Below are 23647 nucleotides of genomic sequence, written 5' to 3'. Positions count from 1 at the left end.
TCTCTTTGAAGACATATTGAAGGGTTAATGTCGTATAGTAGCTTCTCAAATTTCGCGAGTTTTTAATTCAACGTATTTTATTGGAACACACACAGAAAAAAATAAATACAAATTTTGACGGCGGAAACTTGAATTTCGACGGGTTTGAACGGCCCGCCAATGTGCAGACAACGTGCATATTCGTGTAAACAGCGTCATTTCTCTTATGTACCGGGTACAAAAGATTCATTATTGTTTATTACCGAATGTCTTTTTTATTGATATTAATGTTTGTGTGCAAAATGAGCAATACAATTCATTAATAATACGTAGAATATTAAAACACATGAGGAAATGACACAGCATTGTTTTCGTTGATTACAAAACCAGTGACTGATTGGTTCTACATATAAAACCGAAGAAAATAAGACCTTGGTTGAAGGTGTAGAAAAATTAATATGGTTGTTTTAAGTAATGTTATTTAATGTTAATAAATGGAACAATAGAAGTAGCTAACGATAATGGTAAAGAAAAAAGAGAGATCGCGTATGTAAGTGCGCACACGTGAAAACATATCGTCATTACTTTACATAAGAATATGTAAGCAACACTTATTTACTGTTCATATATATTTTAATTAATGTTTCTGAATTTGTTTTTATTGAATTAATGTTTGTGTGTGCAAAATTAACAATACAATTTATTAATAATGAGGAGACGACACGGCTGCCGGCATTGTTTATGTTAAAGCTTACAAAACCAGTGACTGATTGGTTCTACATATAAAACTGAAGAAAATAAGACCCTAATTGTAGCTGTAGTAAAATTAATGTAAAAAAAATTAATATGGTTGTTTGAAGTACCTGTAATGTTATTTAATGTTAACAAATGGAACAATATAAGTAGCTAACCATTAATGGTAAAAAAAAAGTGAGACTGCGTGTATGTAAGTGCACACATGTGAAAACATATCGTCATTACTCTACATAAGAATATGAAAGCAACACTTATTTACTGCTCATATATATATTGAAGGGTTAAATGTTGTACTCTGTATAGACAAGCAGAGAGAGAGAGAGTGCAGCCGAACTGCCGTATGTAAACAAACCTTAATTTCCCGCGGCTTCGTTGTTTTTTTTTACGGGGATTAGCCCACCCGGGCATAGGTCACCGACCCACATTGGGGCCTGAGGGGCAAAAATTTAATACTCCTGTAATAATAATAATAATTCAGATAAGTAAAAAAAAACCAAAAAACAAAAAAGCTGCCTATTGGACAAACTAAAATCGTTCCGGACCACGGGAGTTTCCGGACCACAGAATGCCGGACTAGAGAGGTACAACCTGTACCAAATATATGCTCTGAAACATTTATCTAATTATCGTTGATTTGATATTACCAGAGGCATATAAACTTGTTGAACAATATATTATGTTACTATTACTCAGTAAATTTTATGTTGTATTTATTGGATTTGTTATAATAATTAAAGATTTTTAATATTTGATGTTACATTTGAACTTTTTTCTTTTACCTGTCATATCTATAAAAAACTATTCCTATATTTGTAGTTTTTTCTCATAATGAAAAAAAATATTGCATTCAAATTGTTTTGTACTGTATGACTTAGGGCATTAAAATGTGGATGTCCGGGGTGCTGACAACTCTAGAGCCAGTCTTGGTTATTATTCTCGAATAATGTGTTTTGAGAATAGTGTAGTGGAGGACCAAAAAGGTGGAGATGTCAAAATACATACCGGCAGACAGAATGTTAGCTGAGCCAGGAAGCACTGGCTGGGTGGGAGACATGCTAGGCCTCCTTCCACACTTATAGATGCAGATGAAGCTGCTGACAACAGTGAATACACCACCTGCTTTGTATTCTGGACTTGGGTGATGTCCTTGGTGGTGGCAGTGATGTTTATACAATAAATCACAATGTCCATATCTACCTTATAGTATCCACTACTTTGCCTTCTTCAGGAAGATCAATAGAGGCATGAATGAAGCACTCCCAAGACTATGGTAGAGGTGATTTGATTTTGATAGCTAAGCTGTATTCAATATTTGAGACCTAAACTACTCTCGTCACAGTACAGTACATAAGATTTATTATCATAAGGACACTAACTAAAACACCCTTCCACAGTATTTTATAAGGTTGCCACTTCTTGAGATCTGTAAAGCTTCTTTATTGCCCTTAATAATTGTTGAAGATTTGTTGATTTGCAGTATTTAAGGGCATAATGGTCACCAATACAGATGTAACCCTTTCATAATATGGATCCAGTGCCATATCATTTATGCATTATTGTGGTGTCCATCACATAATTGTGGGCATTTTAATAAAGCCAGCTGATGTTGCCACAGCTAGATTTGCACTTCACATAATGTTCATGATCATCACTCACTAGTATATTTTCTTGGGTTAACAGCATATGGTATCAGCTTCTCCTTATATTTGATTCATAGTAAATAAGATAGCTTCAGTATATCACTTATTGATTTATCATGTGTTCTTTTCACATGTAATCATGATATCAACATGTCACAATAGTTTTATTTGTCAAGAAACTGTGCCACATCGCTTTATCAAAAAATTATTAAATTTTCCAGTCACAGAACCCAGGAAGTGTCAGGATAAAATCTATTTTTAGAATATATATATAAAGCTTATCATAATTCAGACACTGCTGAACATTTAATTGTTAGTATGACTATGTACACAAACATGTTCACTGCACGTAAAGCTTCTGGTTGAGTATGTAATAAATGCTATAATATAAGCATGTAACTCCATTCTAACTTCACACAATCTGTACCTAACAAATAATTCATGTTTTATGGTCGAATAATTTACCCGCACTGTAAGTACTGTGTATATACTGTGTTTAGCAGATTTCTGTTGTATATGTTGATTCACACTTTTACAAAACAATTCCTTGAAACTGGTCAATCTAAACATTGTCATCAGTCTTTCTCTATACTGTATTACATGCCATCACAATCTCGTGAGCATCTGCACTTGCGTACAATATCAACATCCTTTATGTATTTGGTTCCATCATTGCAAATCATTGCTACCCGTTTTTTGTGATATCGCTTTGCTTGACAACAGTCCTTCCCACAATTTCCATTACAGGTATACTGTTTAATGGGGCGGCGTGAACGGCATCCATAGTCATAAACAAAAGCCTTTTCTCTTTCCCTGCGGCATGATGGAGCTATAAAGAGAGGAGGAAGACAATTAGTAATCATCAGAGCATGTTTTGTTACACGATGAAATGTACATTACTGGAAAACAGTGACCCATTTATTCCTGGCAGACAATTTGTGAGATACTGTATAAAGAAAATTAACAGTACAGTACTTTCTTCTCCAGTAATTAGAAAGTTATATTGGGTACGATACGTACAATAATATTGTATCTCTGGAACTCTTCAATATCCGGAAATGAAATTGGTTCAGAATTTTCCAGAAAAATTTAATTCAATTCCGAGTCTGAAAGAGTTTCCGAGGTGAAAAATAAGGTGCAGTTTCAGAGGAAATTCCAGATAATCTCTCCAAGCTGTTTTTTCTGGGTCTGGAAGCAAATTCTGATGTTGAAAATCAGATGCATTTTCTGGAAAATTCTGAGAAGACTTCCAGAAACTCCATTTTTCCCCCTGGTCTGGAAGCATTTTTCAAGAATGAAATACTAATGTGTAATTCTGATAAAACCTTGAAATTCTCTTAATTTTTTTTTTACAGGTCTGAGAGCAAATTTCTAGGATAAAATAATGCATATTTCCAGAAAATTCAGAGAAATTTTCCTCGGAACACAAAATCCCCTATGAACGTCGTTTCCTTATAAAGCCATTGAAAAAAAAGAAAGAAAATATGTATGAAAATATAAATGTATGCCAATTAAAAAAGAGTTGAAGTAATTCAACCAGAAACATTTAGAGTAAATTAAAAAAAAAGCCATACTGGTGTCTACTGTAATTGCAAGGCAAAGGTTTCATTTACATTAAAACAAAACGCCACATGCGTGTATGATCCCGAGAGTGTTAACAATATCCACACACACACAAAAATTCCCACTTACGTTGATTGCAGTATTTTCCACTCCACCCTCTCTTACACCGGCATCGATAACCACTAGCGCGGCGGCGTGGCCGACATCTCCCATTCTCACACTGGTTGGCTGCACAAGCATTACTATCTGTAAGACAGATATTCAATGTTGTATATTCTTATGATACCAGTCATAAATTCTGTAGACAGTAGTTATTATGGCTGGAGCATTTTCTTGTTTTAAAAGGAATGTTTGGCTGTAATCTATTAACCGTATAAGTATAAAGTTTTCCATTAATAAGTAAGCCGAGATGCTTGTCTTTTAAAGATATTTATGGGGTCTGGAGGGATACAAAAAGGGGGAGAAGGAAGAAGAGGTGGATAAAAAGACTGTGGGAAAGAGGAAATTGATGAAGTAGTTAGGAAAGAGAATGGGGGATGAAGTAGCAGAGGGTAGGAAAAGAAGATATGAGAGAAGAAAATAAGAAAAGGTAGCAGTGAAAGAGGAAGGGGAGAACTTGGGAAGGAGAATTAAAAAGATGGGAAAGGAATGGAGACATGGAAGAAAGGAAAAGAAGAGGGGTGGGAGTGTTTAGGAAAAAGCTGGAAGATTGGGGAGGAGAGTACTGATATGGAAAGAGGTATCTTTGAACATTATTGTGATGTATGAAGATGTGACGCAAACAAAAGAGGTACAAATTGAAACAAAGACCCCATTTTTCCTGGAGATAATGTTGTACATTTGTTGTTCACCAAAACCATGAGACCTTCTACCTGGTACCTAAACCTCAGCACCAAATATATTTAATGCTTGAAATTTTGGTTCAAGAGAATCCCAGAGGAGTAAGTTTTTTCATCTCACTGTTCAAAACCCTTAACAAATACATTATATACAGTACAGGACATATTTTCTTGATATTTTCTCTGATAACTTATCACTACAAATAACATGGTGATATGTTACCTTGGTTACAGAACTTGCCACTCCATCCCTTCTTGCACCTACAACGATAACCACCATTACGTTGACGAGCACGACAATGACCATTTTCACACTGATGATCAGCACAAGCATCATTTTCTCCTAAGCAAAAAAATTGTATTGTTTAGAAAAAAAAAGTTGTACTACAGGTATTTGGAGCATCTCCAGTAAATCCTTCTTGGCTCACATCCTAAACACCAGATTTGTGAAACTTGCTTGTTTATGTGTGAATACAGTATTATGAAGGTAATGTTTTGTATTGCTTTACATTTGCCACTCAACAAGTCACTATCCCATGCACTTTCTTTATATTTTCATTCATCCATATATTCATTCATTCAATTCTACTGAAGATGATAATCATAATTTAACATCAGTTTCAACATCCAGCAGATAATATTCTAAAAATTACTGTGAGAAAAGGTTACAGTACTGAAATAACTTTTTGCCTTAAACATGCATTGATTACCATATGCTTAAGGCTTATGTTAAAACCCTAGAAACCCTCACATTAACCCTCTGGTATTCTTGGCCATGGTCGAAAATTTCACCCCATCACAGTCTTTCAACGCAGGTTGCATCGGTTACAAGAACGTTTTTTCCATAAACATTGGGTAAAGGGTAAAGCAATCCAGATCCAAATTGCACCCTTAGAGATGCATCTACCAGCCCAAGAGGCTAGTGGGAGGAACTTAGGTGGTTGATAAGACTGGTCCACTGTTGCTGCATTTCTGTTCGCAGGAAGGGTGCTCTCAGTGTGCGATATGGCTGAATGGGAGGGGTTGCACCAGCACGGGAGTGCTTAGCAACGCAATTTGCATCGAAAGACCACGAGAGGGTTAAGGGTTAATCATATAGAAATGCAATGTCTTGTAAGATATCCTGCTGGTCTTAGTAGATCCCAGCCCAAAATAGCTTTGCCCTAAGGACTGGGGCTGTCTTTATAAACTCCAACCACCAAAGTTAGGGTTAGGTTAAATTATGGCCCTACTAGAACAAGGGTCCTTTTGACCTGCAATAGTCACATACTACTCCAACAAAAGAACAACCAACCCTTAAGCCTACCAAAACAATTGACACCTTGTCAAGATATTCCAACACCTACAACTTAGGCTTGCCCTGACAATGGAAACAACCAATTCTTAAGGCCGATGATTTTTACGAAAAAAAATTCAAATTCCCAATTCTAAGATCAACTACATTTATGTAGAAAGTTTCTCACACTCAAAGTTTTATGGTCAATGCAACCTATGGACTATAAAAAATTTAACTAATTTACAACCACACTTTCTTGAGGTACCACCAATCACAAAAAATATTCTCTGAAAAAATATGCATGCTAGTCTGTTAAGATTAAAAAAAATATTTTGCGTCTGTTAAGATTAAAAAAAATATTTTGCACGATCAATTCTTTTTTGAAAAGTACACATAAAAAAGATGAAAGGATACAGTATATGCAGAGATAAAATTAACAAAAATGAAGAATAAAAGACAATGAAGTGGGACTGCACAGACAGGGCTGAGTGGCATTTAAAAGTGTGCCTGGTAGATTGCCATACATGGGGCAGCATCAAAACAGTGGGAGAAAAACACAGGTAAAAGTGTTTCCATAGTCACTAAGGACAACCCATTTACTATATGCTAAACAAGTAGCAAATATGTTTCAAACATTACATGTAAATATTTGAATATAATTACACACAGTTTTGTTTAGGGAAAGGGAATCCTTACATGTGAATGGTAAAATTAGTTCAGGCTCTTTTATGAGGGTAGGGGCTATTTGATTGGTATCTGGCCAAATAACCACTGATTATTTGACCAGGATCTAAAATAAAACTATGTACTACATATTATTTTATTGATAATTTCAAACTACAGGGTATTAGAAAAAATTATAAAATTGAAATACAGTAATAAAGTATCTGCAAAATTAAGGATACTGCACAAGAACGATGAAGTCATGTTAAATTTTAAATCAATTTGTTAAGAAAACTAACACTTCAAATGTTTAACAATTTAGTTATCAGGTATAGTCTTTAAAAAATGTTAATCTGACCTAATCTAACCAAACCTACTACTATATGCAAGTAAACCACTGTGGGTGCGTGTGATCCAGGTATATGCTGATAACCACAAGGAAAGAAGAAAACACAAAGTTCCCAAGCGCTTTCGTGTAATTCATATATATACCTGTATATATATATATATATATATATATATATATATATATATATATATATATATATATATAGCTAGACCCCGACTTACGACGGGGTTAGGGACCCAAATCCAGGTCACAAGTCCGAATGGTCGTAAGTCCAACATAGATATATAAATAAAAAAAAAAAAATCTTTTAATAAAAAATCTACAATGAAATACAGTACAGTAAAAGTAATAAATAATGAGGAATGGATACAGTACAGTGAAAGTAATAAATAATGAGGAATGGATACAGTGTGACTGAGCACTTACCTTTAATGTAGTCAGTTGAATGCACATGGGGCCCTCATAATTTTCTAATTATACATGGAGACTACTTTAACTGGAAACGTTTTGGTATAGAAAATGCGTGTGTCATTTGAAAAATAAAAAAATAAAAAATAAAAATGGTCACAACTGTCGTAAGTCGGTCGTAAGTCGAAGCAGTGTAAGTCGGGGTCTAGCTGTATATATATATATATATATATATATATATATATATATATATATATATATATATATATATATATATATATATATATATATATATATATATATATATATATATATATATATATGCAAGTAAATCAATTGTTGATTTTATATATATATATATATATATATATATATATATATATATATATATATATATATATATATATATATATATATATATATATATATATATATATATATATATATATATATATATATATATATACTTGAGAGAAGTGGGACATCTCAGGGTATCAGAAAGTGAATAAAGCAAATGGAGATAAAGCATTCAATATTTAAATACTGCAACAGTGCAATGACCAATATAATGCCCATAGCCATCGCCGTAGGTTCCGGTCAAATAGCCGATGGCTATTCAGCCGGGAATCCCGGTAAAACAGCCACTTTGTTTAAAGACAGTATTGTAATTGGCTCTGTGCACACCACTAAAAATAATACCTTTCCAATCCTATTTAGTCAGGTGATCAAACTCATATTTTAAGAGTTGGAAATTCAGATAACTCCTAAGTGAGCTACACCTCTTTTAATCTATATTATGATGACAAAGAAGCATATTTTGTCTAGCCTTGTGACCTCACCAAAGAAATTGTAGTGGTTTCTAAAAAAGCCATATAAACAGCACAGTTTTAATGTAACTATTTAACTACACTATACCTCTTGTCTTCTTTGGTCTGGCCACCCTGGGTGCTGGTGTAGTGTGATCCCTGGGTCCACTGGGTCTGATGGCACCTTGGTCTCTCTGTTCTGCATCTCCACACCCTGGCACTACTTTGTTTTGCTTTTCACTCTCAGCCAGATCCTGTATCCTCCCATTAATCTCCACTCGACTCATACAGCCTGTAAATACAATTACAAATACTGAGTATGCAGAAAAGAAAAATAGTCACTTCCTTTCTTTTGGTAAATATAACCAAGACTGAATAATAAGACATCTTACATCCCTCATAGATCTACCAGTATACAGTACAGTACAGTACATAAAAATTTAAACTCAACTTTTTATAAATGATTTAAACACATTTTACAGTACTGTACTGTATATTTTAACCAGGCACTAGGAGGAATTCATGATAAAACATAAAACAATCAATTTTAGTGATAACAATTTTACTGATTTTCATCTACTGTAAATAACTCTAAATATAAACAGAGGCTATACTAGCATTTGCATTTTGGGTAACGGACAGAATTTAAAAGAAAACATTTTGCCTAACTGGAGGACTGATAACAAAATTTATTTTTCTTGGAGACTTTGAGACAAGGAGGCTTGAAATTTTACTAAATGTTTTTCAATGTTTTGACATTATTCAGAATCATATGAAAATTATTTTTGAACATGCGCATTCAAGTTCTCAAGTGAGTAAGTTTTAATTGTTGAAAATGCTCTTGCTATGCTTAATTTTGTTTAGTTTTATTTCTTATATATCCATGATCTTTAAGTTTAAAATGCTGGCTTTTTGCTTTCTGGTGGTAGATTTGAAGTTCTCCAGTAGTTAGCAGTGGGTTTGACTGAAAAGCTAAGCCTTGTTAAAATTTGAAATTGCTAACATCACCGACTTGAGGTCCTTCATCGGTCTCGTCAACCAGTTAGCAGAGTTTTCGCCGGATATCTCCGCAGCTGCCCAACCACTTCGCCCCCTGATGAGCCCCAAGAGGACATTCCTGTGGACCCCCGACCACGACAAGGCCTTCCAGCAAGTGAAACTGGCCCTGTCTAGTCCACCTGTCCTCCCAACGTTTGACCCAGCCTTGCCGACGGTTCTGCAGACAGATGCCTCACGCTTGTACAGCGTGGGATACGCCCTACTGCAGGATCATGGTGGAGGGCAGTTCCAGCTCGTCCAGTGTGGCTCGCATTTCCTCTCTGATATCGAGATGCGCTACGCCACTATTGAGTTGGAGCTGTTGGCTGTGGTTTGGGCGATGTCCAAGTGCAGGTTTTACCTTATAGGCCTGCAACACTTTCACCGAGTGACCGACCATCGCCCGCTTGTTCCGATCCTCAACCATTACATGCTGGACGCCGTTGAGAACCCTCGCCTCAGCGTCTGAAAGAGAAGCTCTCGGCGTACATCTTCACAGCAGTGTGGCGTTCTGGTAAGGAGCTCTGCATCCCTGATGCCTTATCTCGCTCTCCTGTCAGCCGCCCTACTCCAGAAGACCAAGTGCTTGACGCCGACCTCGCTCTTTCCGTCAGGACTGTGGTCACTCTACACGCCGTCCAATCCCTTTGTTCGGACCTGTCACCAGATGACGACAAGGCAATGGAGGACCTTCGAACAGCGGCCCGAGATGACCCTTCCTACGTCCGACTCGTCGAGTGTGTGAGGAATGTATTTCCTAGCAACCGCTACGATCTTCACAACACCCTGCTCCCGTATTGGAAACTCCGCGATGAACTCTACTGCGACGGAGACCTTGTTCTGTACGGAGCACGTGTAGTTGTCCCTGCTGCATCACGTCCCCACGTTTTGGCTCGCCTTCACGACAGTCATCGTGGAGCTGAGGCCACCAAACGATGTGCACGACAGACTGTGTTTTGGCCCGGTATCAACTCCGACATCTCCAATGTTGTCCGTGCGTGTGAGCCCTGCCAAGTATTACAACCCAGCCAGCAGCAGGAACCCTTCATGAGTGACGACAACCCCACCCGCCCCTTTGAGTCTGTGTCGGCCGACTTTTTCTCTGTGTCAGGAAAGTCCTTCCTTGTTATCGTCGACCGTCTCTCTGGTTGGCCGGTTGTCATCAAGTGCGGTAATGACACGACGTCTGCCGCCACCATCAGCAAGTTCCGCCACTACTTCCGTGACGTGGGCGTTCCTGTATGCCTGCGAACCGACGGAGGGCCTCAGTTCACAAGCCGGGACTTTGCTGTGTTTCTTGACCGATGGGGAGTCCGGCATGTGTTGTCATCGCCCCATTACCCGCAGTCCAATGGCCACGCTGAGGCTGCTGTCAAATCCTTGAAGCACCTCATCCTTAAGGTGGCCCCTTCTGGGAATATTGACTGCGAGGCCTTCGACCGGGGTCTTCTTGAACTCCGCAACACACCTAACTACACCGGACGCTCCCCTGCCGAGGTTTTGTATGGACGCCCCCTTCGTTCTTGTGTCCCTGCTCACCCTCAATCCTTCTCCAAGGAGTGGCAGGCCAGGACAGAGGATTGTGATCGCCGAGCCGCCGAACGTGTTCAAGACGTCGTCGCCCGCTACAACGACCACGCCCGTTCTCTCCCCAGGTTGAGTGTCGGCACCCAAGTCCGTGTTCAGGACCCGACCTCCCTACGTTGGGACAAAGTAGGCGTAGTCATGGGTCTCGGTAGGTCACGGGACTACCAGGTGCGATTACCCAGTGGTCGTGTGCGGTGGAGCAACTGCCGTTTTCTCCGCCCCGTAACACCGACTTCTGCTGACCCCGCCACCAGTGTTGAGTCCCATACCCTTCCCAGTGATCAAGTCCCTCGACGCTCAGAACGGATCCAAAAGAAAAGGTCCGCTCAAGACTTTGCTATGAGCGTATAGGGGGGAGGGAGGTGTATGTATATTCTGTATGCTGTATTTATTTTATGCTATGTATATTATGTATGTGCTCCATTTATGTATTATTTATTTAGCCTAGCTAGTAGCGTGTGGCAATGTATTTATCAATGTCCCACATGCTTAATTAATGTGCCTGGCGACATATGGAAGCTGTTTATGTATCACTTACCAAACGTCGCCTAGAGAGCAGTTGACCAGCAGACAGAGTAAGGAGCGCTACTCCCCTTGTGTACATATCTCTTATCCAGTAAATAGAACCTAGAAAAACTATACAGGTGTTTGTGTTCGCTCCTGTATACAGAACTTAATACCCAGAACACGAACAGTATTCTTGTTTTCTTGTACTGGACTGTACAGTGTACACTGTACTGTATTTTCTATCCATAAGTACAATAAGCTAAATTTTAAATGCACAGTATACTGTACTGTATATAATATAATCAAATGATTTTTTAAATATATGTGAGGGAGCCAACCTTGTTTCATCAACACTTAGGTAAGTGTTAATTTTTTTTTCCCTGTATACTGTACATACATAGGGAGAGAGGTAACCATGCAACATTAGCACTTAGACATCTATGGAGAAATTTATAGCTCCCATGCATAGACTGGGATAAGGCAGGTGGTATATAACCTTGACCATCCCATTAAGGAAAAGTTTCATAGTTCTAATGAATACATTTTATTAAACGTAAGAGCAAAATAACTAAAAATAACTTTCAATATCTTAATACTGTACTTGGACAAGAAAAATGCTAGTATTTACCATAAACATAACAATACTTATGACTCACCTCTAAAGCTTGTAGAGTTTCTGAGGTGCCAGTGAGCACGAGCATGTCTGGCCACATCGGGAGGAACACCACCTAAGAAGATTGGGGTGTCTGCTTCCAGATACTCTTGGTCTCCAGCATTGACCATGGAACGTGCAATGCCACCGTCAACCCTTAAGGTGAAGTTTTGTTGAGCAGAAAGTAACTCAACTGTGTGTTCTGATTCATCACTCACAAGTTCGTAGCTGTGAATTAATAATTCTTTTAATAAAAAAAAATTATCATTGCCTTGCTGAACACTGTCAAATCTTTTCACAAAATTCTTACCTCCCTGACAACTAACCTATCCTTGACCTGTTCTTCTGCAACTGGCTACTGGTATTTCTAGCAACTTTTTCAGGCACTAACATCTTACGTCTATCCCTACTGAACTGAATGCACATTTATGTATGTACCTTGAATAAAATATTACCAGAATGGCAAAAGCTAGTTATTCTTGATGAATTCAGGGGCAGTGACAATGAATTGCTGTTTTATTCTAAATTATTAATTTCATTTTCAAGGCAAATGACTTAATTTATACATGAACTGTTATTTAAATGCTGCATATAGAAGGCAATCACTGAATGTTTCCAATTCTAAAGCAAGATCAATATCCCAAGTGTTTGGCAGCATTGTGCTAGATGTTATCATAATGTAGGCTTGTGTGGTTTGATGTCCTAGGTCCTGCCTTTACATGCTTCCTCTTTAACAATTAGTCATATGTGTAAAGTATTTATACACTTTATGAGGAAATTAACACTCTTTTAATACTATAACCCATTCTACAGTTATAGTATTATAGAGATGTAAAAAATACAGTACAGGGTATAGTGAAATACCTAAACATGGTTGAAGCTGGATGATTGCCTACATCATAGCTGATTCGAAGACGGCCTTTAAAGACTTCTACAGCTAAGTGTTGTCTATCTTTGCCGTGGTAAACAAGAACTCCATTAGCTATGCGAGTGGTGAAGCTTATGGTGACGTTGATTGATGGCTTGACTGGGGGGGTCGTCAGCTGCACAAAGCTGCTTGAGTCAATGAAGTTCAGAGCTGTCATATGCTGGCAGTATTTACCTATAATGATAGTAAACATAAATCTGATATGTTCAGTTTTTATATTCACAATTAAGAATGGCTATATTGATTCAATAGATGAAGAGCCTGTTATAAACACAGTGATATTCACTCCATGCAATACTTATTTTCATCAATGGCTTATTATTATTAAGAATTTGAAAGTGTACAAAAAGTGCAGTTTCCAGAAGAAGTGTGTAGTCCATGCTACCTAAGAAGATTATAAATACTGCATTTTCCAAATGTGAGTTTGTGCAGAATGTGACATGAGATAAGGAAGAATGATTGTGTAACACATTTTGGTGGCAGTATAAGATAGCATCAAAATCATAATGGAAATATTTTAAGTATAAAGGAAGAGGTTGAATTTCTTTAAGATATGTATAGCCTGGGTCTGTGCAAGTGCAAAGACTGAAATGCATTACAGAAGTTGTAATTTGGTGTCTTGAACTTGTGAGAAATTATTCTATCTCGGTATATATTAATATGATGATTTACTACCTGATCACCATCACCACAGTTAGTGTGATTCTCTGGGATCAAATTAATACTGTAAGAGCTAAAAAATGAGACACTTAATGATAAAACAAAAACTTACCACTTAAAGGGGTGTCAGGCTGTGCACCTGATTCATAATTAGAGATGAAAAAGTTTGTCATTATGAGCTAATAATGAAAAAACCTGTAACAAATGACTGCCAACCTATTATCCCTTCTCCTACGAGACAGATTTCAAGCAATCAATGGCGATATTGAAATAAAAATCATGCAAGGAAACTTTTGGGCTTTGCTGAAAACACCACAGAGGTGGGTAACTGTCTAGCTATTTGGAAAAGATGTTTCATGGGGTAACTTTAAGGGCTATATAAAAATCATACCAAATCTTTCTAACAGCTTAGATAAACTAGCTTGGAAAAAGAGAATCTTAGGGTATACTACAGTATGGTAGAAGATACAGTACAGTACTTTCATTTTCCAAGTACCAACTACGGTGTAAGTTGAAAGAACAAAAATGAAGTACACTAACAATACAGAATAATATATACACTAATTAAGTCCTGGTCTGTGTGTTACTTTAACTATTAGGTCAGGATAGACCTTGAAATCCAAATGAAAAAAAAAATCTACCGGCAAATGTCAATCATCTTCAACCCAAAAGCTCAATTCCAATTCTTTGCTTTAATAGCAAAGAAACTTAATGAAAGTTTTGGTGATCATCATTTTGTACTTGGTGATCAATACAAAATATGAAGCGTTGCGTGTAGCAAGACCGAGCTGACGAAAACAATGTTTTGAGAAAACGCATTTTATTTTTTTCCTATTTTGGTCCATAATTCCTGCAAATTTTTTTCATTTTTTTTTCATTTTATCTTACTGTATTTAATAGCTTGGGGTAATACATTATGAATACTCATATGTCTGTGAAAAATTTGCTGTATAACATAACATAATATTGCTAATGGTAAAATCTACCTGTACAGAAATAATACAAACTAATAAAATATTTTATGAGATGGATTTACAATATGCTAAACTTTAATCAAGGTGACATCAAAAATACATAAAAAACACAGTCAGAATAGGTAAGAACCAAAACAGTCACACTCATCATTATCAGTCATGACATTCTTCTTGCCTAAAAAGTTGGGGGGGGACCTCATCGTCAATGACTGCTGCAGCATCCTATGTCTCCTGTTCACTCACCAGGTCCACATAGAAATGCTTGTATTCGGTTGGTATGTAGGTCATCAGATCCTTAATGTCCTTCAACTTAATTTGACGGGAGAAAAGGGCAAGAACCCTGTGTTCCTGGATTGCACATGAAAGAGCATGGTTTGAGCTACCAGGAGGCATAGAAAACAGATTTTCACATTTGGTCAGCTCGCCCCTGCTACTCACAACACCTCATATGATCTTGTCAGATCATCGACATCATAAAAAAAAGTGAGTCTTACTAACTCTATTCATAAAAATTAGGCTATCAGGTATCTAACATTTATAAAAGGAACTTCTGCAGTGTGCACATTATCTTAAACAACCACACAAAATTGCATAAAGTGTTTGCTCCCTTACCTGAGTAACCTGGAGAACATTTACAGACATATTCCAATTCTCCTTGTGGCACAATGCACACTCCATGGCGACAGTCATGTTGGAGACAAGGCTCTGTCTGGAGAAGTACAGAGGGGCCCAACTCACAATATCGACCACTCCAGTCACCTGAACACTTGCACTCGTAATCGCCCACACCATCGACACACTGTCCACCATTCTGTTTAAAACAAGAAATATAAATGAGATAGAGCCAATGCTGTATAGAAGCACTATGTATTATTTGAAATTTGTAAATACAGTACAATATATGAAAGCATTACAGTATTATTATTAGGTACAGATCACTATTAAGTTTCAGAAAGCACAAATTGTAAGCTGTAATCAATCGGTGTATGTTAGCTCTGAGGCCCATGTACACCCAAGACAAGAAAGAGAATGAAAGCAAAAAGACATTTAAATAATCAAACACAATAAAGATGAATTATCAAATACTGCTAAGAAATACAAAAGAATAAGTGTATCCTATCCTATGATAATAAAAATTTATCAACCCTTTACTTTAAGGAATTAAATTCTTTAACAGTCAAAACAATTATCAGAGAGACAAATTGTATTGAAAAAGTCATGTATCCCATAATTCTTTATTTTACAAAATACTTTTCCTATAATCTGTGACTCACCTGACACATGTGATTAACACAGTCATCCAAGTTTTCGGTGCAGTTGTTACCAGACCAGCCAAGGCTACACTGGCACTCATATCCTGTCCCATGATCAATGCAACTGGCACCATTTTTACAAGGATTGAATTCTTTCGAACAGAATGCTATCTTCCTTTCACAATATTCACCAGTATAACCAGCTGGACAAGTGCAGGAGTAAGAATTTATGCCATCTAAGCATGTAGCACCATTAACACACTTATTGTCAACACAATCATCGATGTTTACTTCACAACGTCCACCTTCAAACCCAGTGGGACAATGGCACCTGTGTAAAACATTGAATATTATAAGACAGGGGCTTCCTTAGTATCAAATATGTTTTCATTATAAATTGCCTCAACGGTTCCACATGTACATTGATTTAATGTAAACTTACGCATATCTTCCAGTCTCAAACACCTTACAGGTGCCTCCATTATTGCAGGGATTTCCATAACAAGCATCAATTCTATACTGACACTCAGGACCATGGAAACCTGCAGTACAACGACACTCATACTCCTGGCCAGGGCTTGATCTGCAGATGCCTCCATTTTGGCAGGGTCGGGTGTAACACAAGTCACACTTGGCTAACACCTCATCAGGGACTCTTTCTGCTTGAAATAAACAATAAAAAATGCTGTCTGTTAATTTCCATACTACTACACCAGAGTGGATAGAAGATAACAGAAATCAAATTCCAAGCACCTGAGTCTGGCATTCCCTGCTGTTCCTGAGTCTGCTGTTCCTGAGTCTGGTGTTCCTGACTCTGGTGTTCCCGAGTCTAGTGTTCATTAGAGCTTTAGTTAAATGGGTTGCTAATGATGTGAAAAGTGAAGTGAAGAGAATGGAAAGCTTAATGGAAAAGATTTAATAAGTACTCTAACTAATATTTTTGGTTTGTTCGTTTATGTAGGTGTGGGATTGTCAGGCAAGTGTGGCGTCTGCTGCCTAGTCTGGTGTTCCTGGGATGGCGCGTTAGCTGCCGAGTCTGGTGTTCCTGAGTGTGGTCTTCCTGAGTCTAGTGTTCATTGGTGCTTTAGTTAGTAAGAAAATAAACTCGTTAAGTCAAGTTTAGTCACTTTTATTGGCCTCCAGAACATAAACCTATTTTCCCCATTGATTACATGTAATTATATATCGCGATTTAGTATTGTTGTGGATACTCTCCCCTACAACTGCCACGATGAAGTTCCTCTGACAAGCCTAGCCGCCTAGACTCGCGCCAAGTTTCTCTGACAAGTCTAGACATCTAGACTAAGGAGGGGGGGGGGGGTCGACACTGGCGACGCTTACTTCCGGTTCTACGTCCGCTGGACGTGTATATAAGCTCCCAGCCTCGCCGTTGAAGACTATTCTACCTAGAGCCCTGCAACACACAACACCTCCTCTAAAGAAGCTCCTGCACAGCAACTCCTCTACCACGCAGCAACTTCCCAGCACCAAACTGTTTTGTATATAATATATTTATATAAGAAAACCACCATAAAGAGTTTCCTTTCTCCAACCCATCCTGAGTGCGAGACATCATAACGTTAACACTACAGTATATAGCCAACATCGTTGGACCCTATCTTGCGATATATCCCTACCCTTTTGTAGTAGGTAATTAATCTCATTTTAAAAAATACAGGTATCCCCAAATTAATGAAAATGCAGGTTGCAGAAATTCACCCACATGGAATTTATAAATTGTGACCACTAAAATTAGGATACAGCCTGGAAATTCGACTTTACAGAAATGGGGTAAATTTTCAAAAAAAAATTGCAGTATAGAAAAAATCACATAAATTATACTGTATTTCACTTGGTGTGGATTTTTTGGTGTTTGCTACCACCAAGCGTGGGTATGCTGGTGTACCAACGCCAACTCAGTGTGTTGTTATCACCCAGCGTGTACGCTTGATCTCTTGACCGCAGTTCTTAGATTTAATACTTCCTGTACTTACATATCTTATTTAAGACTGTCCAGTGTATTACCCTTATTCAAGATGAGTGGAAAGAGGCCATCTAGTGCAAATGAAAGCAGTAGTGCTAAAATAACCTGTAAAGAAATTATATCGGATATAAAACTCACCACACACATTACTCAACATCATCTGTGGTGAGTTAAATTCAAGTGCTTTGTGCACAGTATAATTTTTATTTATTCCTCATATTTATTGGTACAGTAAATATTAGTTTATGTACAAAGAATAGCTCCTTCTACACTCAAACCATCCTCTGGGTGAAGTAACACAGTTCAGCCACTTAGTTGGGCAGCCACCCAGCTTACTCACATCAGGGGGGAGAGGAAGGGAGTGCAGACTGGCGAGTTGTCTGCAGTTATTGCTCACTGCCTCTACACACAAACATTGACTTCCCACACATACACGCCCATGCTCTTCATTTTTTTTTATAGTTAAATGTTATATTTTCTTTATTTCTAAGCCACATTACAGTAGAGGCAATGACCATTATACAATGGATCAATACGTGTATGTGCTTGATCATTTGTACGATGTAAAAAATTAACACCACTTACCGCTATGTGATGGCTGATCAGTTTTACGATAGTCATGGTCTCTGATGTTTGTTTACAAAATGTAATAAATACTTACAAAATTTTAAAATTATTTCTATTAATTTCCTTTTGTAAACTATTGTGTATTATGAATATGTGTGACAATGACATATGCAGTTGTACCCCACTTAACGCGGTCAATTGAACCCAGAGGGTCCCGCGTTAAGTGAAATCCGCGTTAAGTGAACAACAGAACATATGGGATTAATTCCAATAGAAACCGGCCCGACCCCCAAACTCCACTTTTTGAAGGCACATACCTATGTTGTAGTAAAAATAACATCTTAATTTTATGATGGTACATGCACACAATTAATACTTAAGAGAAATAGAGAAATACAGTCGCCAAGTTAATGTCCATTCAAATAATGGACTCAACTCCCTCCCCCTCTCACACTACACAGCCGGCTAACAGATGGTCGGTCGGTCCCTCCCTCCCCCCCCCACCCCCCACCAACCGTCCCAAGGAGATGTGTGGGATAACCTCAAACTAAAGTTAGGAAAATATAATTGACATTGCTGGATTCCTTGTAAGACCAGGAATATTTTGAATATAAATGTCATATATTTTGCACAAAAGATAACATAGTTACCTAGAGAAAAATTTTTATCTAAAAATTGTAAGTTTAAAGCAAAATATATGATGTTTATATTCAAAATGATCACCAAATTATAAGAATTCCAGCAATGTAAATTATATTCTGACCGGGTAATTTGTATGAATTTTATGAGCTAAAACAAATATCTTCAGTTAATAAAAAAAAAATAATCTTCACGACACTATCTGTCAATCAAAGTACCCCACCTTGCCTCCCCCCCTCTTCCAACCGCGCGGTCAGTCCCAACCCTCCCCCCCACCCCCCACCAATCCTCCCTTCCAGAGTTTTTAACATTTAGTATTAAATAATACCTCAGATTAAAGTTAGGATAATATAATTGACATTGCTGGATTCCTTGTAAGACCAGGAATATTTTGAATATAAATGTCATATATTTTGCACAAAAGATACCATAGTTACCTAGAGAAAAATTTTATCTAAAAATTGTAAGTTTAAAGCAAAATCTATGATGTTTATATTCAAAATGATCACCAAATTATAAGAATTCCAGCAATGTAAATTATATTCTGACCGGGTAATTTGTATGAATTTTATGAGCTAAAACAAATATCTTCAGTTAATAAAAAAAAATAATAATTCTTCATAGGGTAACAGATGGTCGGTTGGTCCCTCCCTCCCCCCCACCCTCCACCAACCATCCCAAGGAGATGTGTGGGATAACCACTAAATTTTAATAAATAATACCTCAAACTAAAGTTAGGATAAAATAATTGACATTGCTGGATTCCTTGTAAGACCAGGAATATTTTGAATATAAATGTCATATATTTTGCACAAAAGATACCATAGTTACCTAGAGAAAAATTTTTATCTAAAAATTGTAAGTTTAAAGCAAAATATATGATGTTTATATTCAAAATGATCACCAAATTATAAGAATTCCAGCAATGTAAATTATATTCTGGCCTGGTAATTTGTATGAATTTTATGAGCTAAAACAGGCAGTCAGGCAGGGTGGCGGGTGGGGCAAATCTAAAAATAGCGTCTCGGACACTCACCGCGTATATGTGGAAAAAATCTGCGTTAAGTGAAAGTTCAGCTTTGGCAAGGCACCGCGTATATGCGAAAACGCGTTAAGTGAAACCGCGTTAGGCGGGGTAAAACTGTGTATATAAAGACAGCAGTTGACTCTGTTGAATGATTCTTCTTCCTGAGAGACATTCAGTGAAATTCTTAATATAATACTTCTCAAAGTACAGTACAGTACAGAAAGATATACTGTACTGTACATTATAATTTCCAACTTGTATGTGCTTGCATATTCTCATAAGAAGGGACACACACACAAACAAGTTCAATAAAAATAAACAATAGCTAAAATAAAATTCATTATACCTACTCGTACTGGCAGCTGGGGGATAACAACTTATTATTAGTACCTGTACTATACACATACAAAACATGTAAGGGAAATGAAAAATGAAAATAAAAAATACAGTAATATATTTAATGTTATAAATTTATTGGTTTTTTTGTCTTTATTCTGTACAGTATAAATTTACTGAATTTATGCCTATTTATAAATTATTTGAGTTATTTAGACATTATTTAATCATTATACCAGCAGGATTTTTGGGCTCTTCGGGGTCTCAAGAACAGAACCTATTTTTCCTCAGAAGTTAATAATACAGTAATATCTCTGTTAGCCGGACTCCCTCAAACCAGGAACTCTCCAATAGCCAGAATTGAAATTCTCGAAAAATCGTTCTCAAAGCCGGAATTTTCCCCTAAATTCTAGTTTTGGAAAAGATTTTCTAAGGGGCACATTTTCTGGAAATTTCCGAGAAAATTTCCCCAGTACCCGGAAAATTCCAGGGATGGGGGAGGTTTTGTCCCAGGTTTGAGAGACGAAAATCAGGTTCATTTTCCGAAAATTCCTTGAAAATTTTTCCAGTACACCCACTCGTACCCAGAAAATCCCAGAAAATTCTTGGGATGGGGGATATGTTTCCATGTTTGAGAGATGATGTAATGCGCAATTTCTGGAATTTCCGAAAAAAATTTCCGTTACCTGGAAAATTCCAGGGATGAAAGGTTTTTCCGGCACTGGGAGAGTCAACTTGTTACCCATAAATCTCTCATTCCCTGAAGTGCTCTGCACCAATTGTTCCAGCTAACAGAGATATCACTGTATAGCAATATACTGTACGATCGATCACTTAGCGATGGTTTTTTGATGTCCCTAACCCCATCATATAGTGATCATTGTCTATATTGTATTGAATTTATTTATATTTTTCTCAAATGATCACAGACGAGTGATATATATGCTGAGCTAGCGAGAGATGCTGGGTGGGTTGGCACAGGCAACAGCAAGACCCATGCATCAGACACGTATAAGCGGGGAAGCAAACTATGGATACATGGAGATTCAAGTTATGGTCGACTTTTTAAGGATGCATCCTTTAATAACACAGGGGATTGATTACTGTATATGTTCATTAGGAGTGCTGTCAATACACAAAAAAGTGAAATTAGATACCTGTATTCAAATTAATGAATACAGTAGTTGGTCTGAGGAATTACACAAGTGTTCATAAATCTTACCTGTGCAGGTGAACATCTCAGGTGGTGTTGTAAGTACAAGTTTGTCCCTCATAGGTCTTGGGTCAGCACAACGGGCAATCCCTGGCTCAACAAAATCCCCTTTCACCCACTTGGCCAGCCAAGCTAGTGAGCAGTCACAGTATAATGGGTTGGCTCCAAGAGCTCTGTAAAAGTAATCATGACTAGCAGTGTATATATATATACAGTATATATATATATATATATATATATATATATATATATATATATATATATATATATATATATATATATATATATATATATATATATATATATATATATATATATATATATATATATATATATATATACAGTCAAGCCTCACTTTTACGCGGTTAATTCAACCCACAGGGTACCGGAAAGTGAGAAACGCGTAAAGTGAACAACATAACATATGGGATTAAATGAAATAGAGACCGGCTGACCCCAAACTCCACTTTTTCCGACACAATACCTATGTTCTAGTAAAAATAACATCTTAATTTTATGATGGTACATGCACACAATTAATACTTAAGAGAAATAGAGAAATACAGTCGCCAAGTTAATGTCCATTCAAATAATGGACTCAAGTCCCTCCCCCTCTTCTCACACTACACTCGCTGGCTCTTCCCTCTCTGAGAAATTTTTGGGGGAAAACCACTAGATTTTAAGGTATAGTAATAAATAATACCTCAAACTAAAGTTAGGATAATATAATTGACATTGCTGGATTCCTTGTAAGACCAGGAATATTTTGAATATAAATGTCATATATTTTGCACAAAAGATAACATATTTACTCAGAGTAAACAAAATACTTTCATTAGATCTAAAATTTGTATGTCTAATGCAAAATCTATGATGTTTATATTCAAAATGATCATCAAATTGTAAGAATTCCAGCAATGTAAATTATATTCTGGCCGGGTAATTTGTATGAATTTTATGAGCTAAATAAAAAAATTATACTTCACCCGCGTAAAGGGGTACAGTGAGCATCCCGGGTTCTGGCAGGTTACCGCGTAAACGTGGAAACGCGGAATGTGGGACCGCGTAAAGTGAGGGTTGACTGTATATATATATACACAACTGTATATATATTACAGTAGTATATATAGTTCATGTAGATCCACAATGAAAATGTGGATAAGATAAATCTTGATAAAATCACACAGGGAAAAGGGAAACAAAGGAGCTTTTATTGAATTAATGTTTGTGTGTGCAAAATTAACAATACAATTTATTAATAATACGTGGAATATTAGAGGAGACAAGACGGCTGCCGACATTGTTTATGTTAAAGCTTACAAAACCAGTGACTGATTGGTTCTACATATAAAACTGAAGAAAATAAGACCCCGATTTTAGCTGTAGTAAAATTAATATAAAAAAATTAATATGGTTGTTTGAAGTACCTGTAATGTTATTTAATGTTAATAAATGGAACAATATAAGTAGCTAACCATTAATGGTAAAAAAAAAGTGAGACTGCGCGTATGTAAGTGCGCACATGTGAAAACATATCGTCATTACTCTACATAAGAATATGAAAGCAACACTTATTTACTGCTCATATATATTGAAGGGTTAAATGTTGTACTCTGTATAGACAAGCAGAGAGAGAGAGCAGCCGAACTGCCGGATGTAAACAAACCTTAATTTCCCGCGGCTTTGTTTTTTTTTTAAGGGGATTAGCCCACCCGGGCATAGGTCACTGACCCACATTGGGGCCTGAGGGGCAAAAATTTAATACTCCTGTAATAATAATAATAATTCAGATAAGTAAAAAGAAAAAAAAAAAGCTGCCTATCTACCTATTGGACAAACTAAAATCGTTCCGGACCACGGGAGTTTCCGGACCACAGAATGCCGGACTAGAGAGGTACAACCTGTATGTATGTACTGTATATATATATATATATATATATATATATATATATATATATATATATATATATATATATATATATATATATATATATATATATATA

General features: G+C 36.9%; 1 protein-coding gene across 4 annotated transcripts in view; it reads right to left on the bottom strand.

Moving 5' to 3' along the window:
- Positions 1-23647, bottom strand: part of LOC121865336 (protein slit-like) — a 212428-nt gene that overhangs the window by 5520 nt on the left and 183261 nt on the right. For 2 of the 4 annotated variants that reach the window (XM_042364673.1, XM_042364675.1), the window contains 10 exons: positions 21654-21817; positions 16321-16540; positions 15900-16209; positions 15238-15436; positions 12928-13165; positions 12068-12291; positions 8389-8571; positions 5001-5120; positions 4068-4184; positions 1738-3204 (listed from right to left, as the gene is read on the bottom strand). In XM_042364673.1, the coding sequence (XP_042220607.1) occupies positions 2972-3204; positions 4068-4184; positions 5001-5120; positions 8389-8571; positions 12068-12291; positions 12928-13165; positions 15238-15436; positions 15900-16209; positions 16321-16540; positions 21654-21817 (2008 nt within the window). In that variant the 3' untranslated portion in view covers positions 1738-2971. The remainder of the gene's footprint in view (positions 1-1737; positions 3205-4067; positions 4185-5000; positions 5121-8388; positions 8572-12067; positions 12292-12927; positions 13166-15237; positions 15437-15899; positions 16210-16320; positions 16541-21653; positions 21818-23647) is intronic. The other 2 variants (XM_042364674.1, XM_042364676.1) reach the window with 2 other exon arrangements.

Source organism: Homarus americanus, unplaced genomic scaffold, assembly GCF_018991925.1.
Source record: "Homarus americanus isolate GMGI-L3 unplaced genomic scaffold, GMGI_Hamer_2.0 scaffold39392, whole genome shotgun sequence".
Taxonomy (NCBI): Eukaryota; Metazoa; Arthropoda; class Malacostraca; order Decapoda; family Nephropidae; genus Homarus; species Homarus americanus.
The sequence above is the reverse complement of the archived record's forward strand: the minus strand, read 5'-3'. Positions and strand labels throughout refer to the sequence as shown.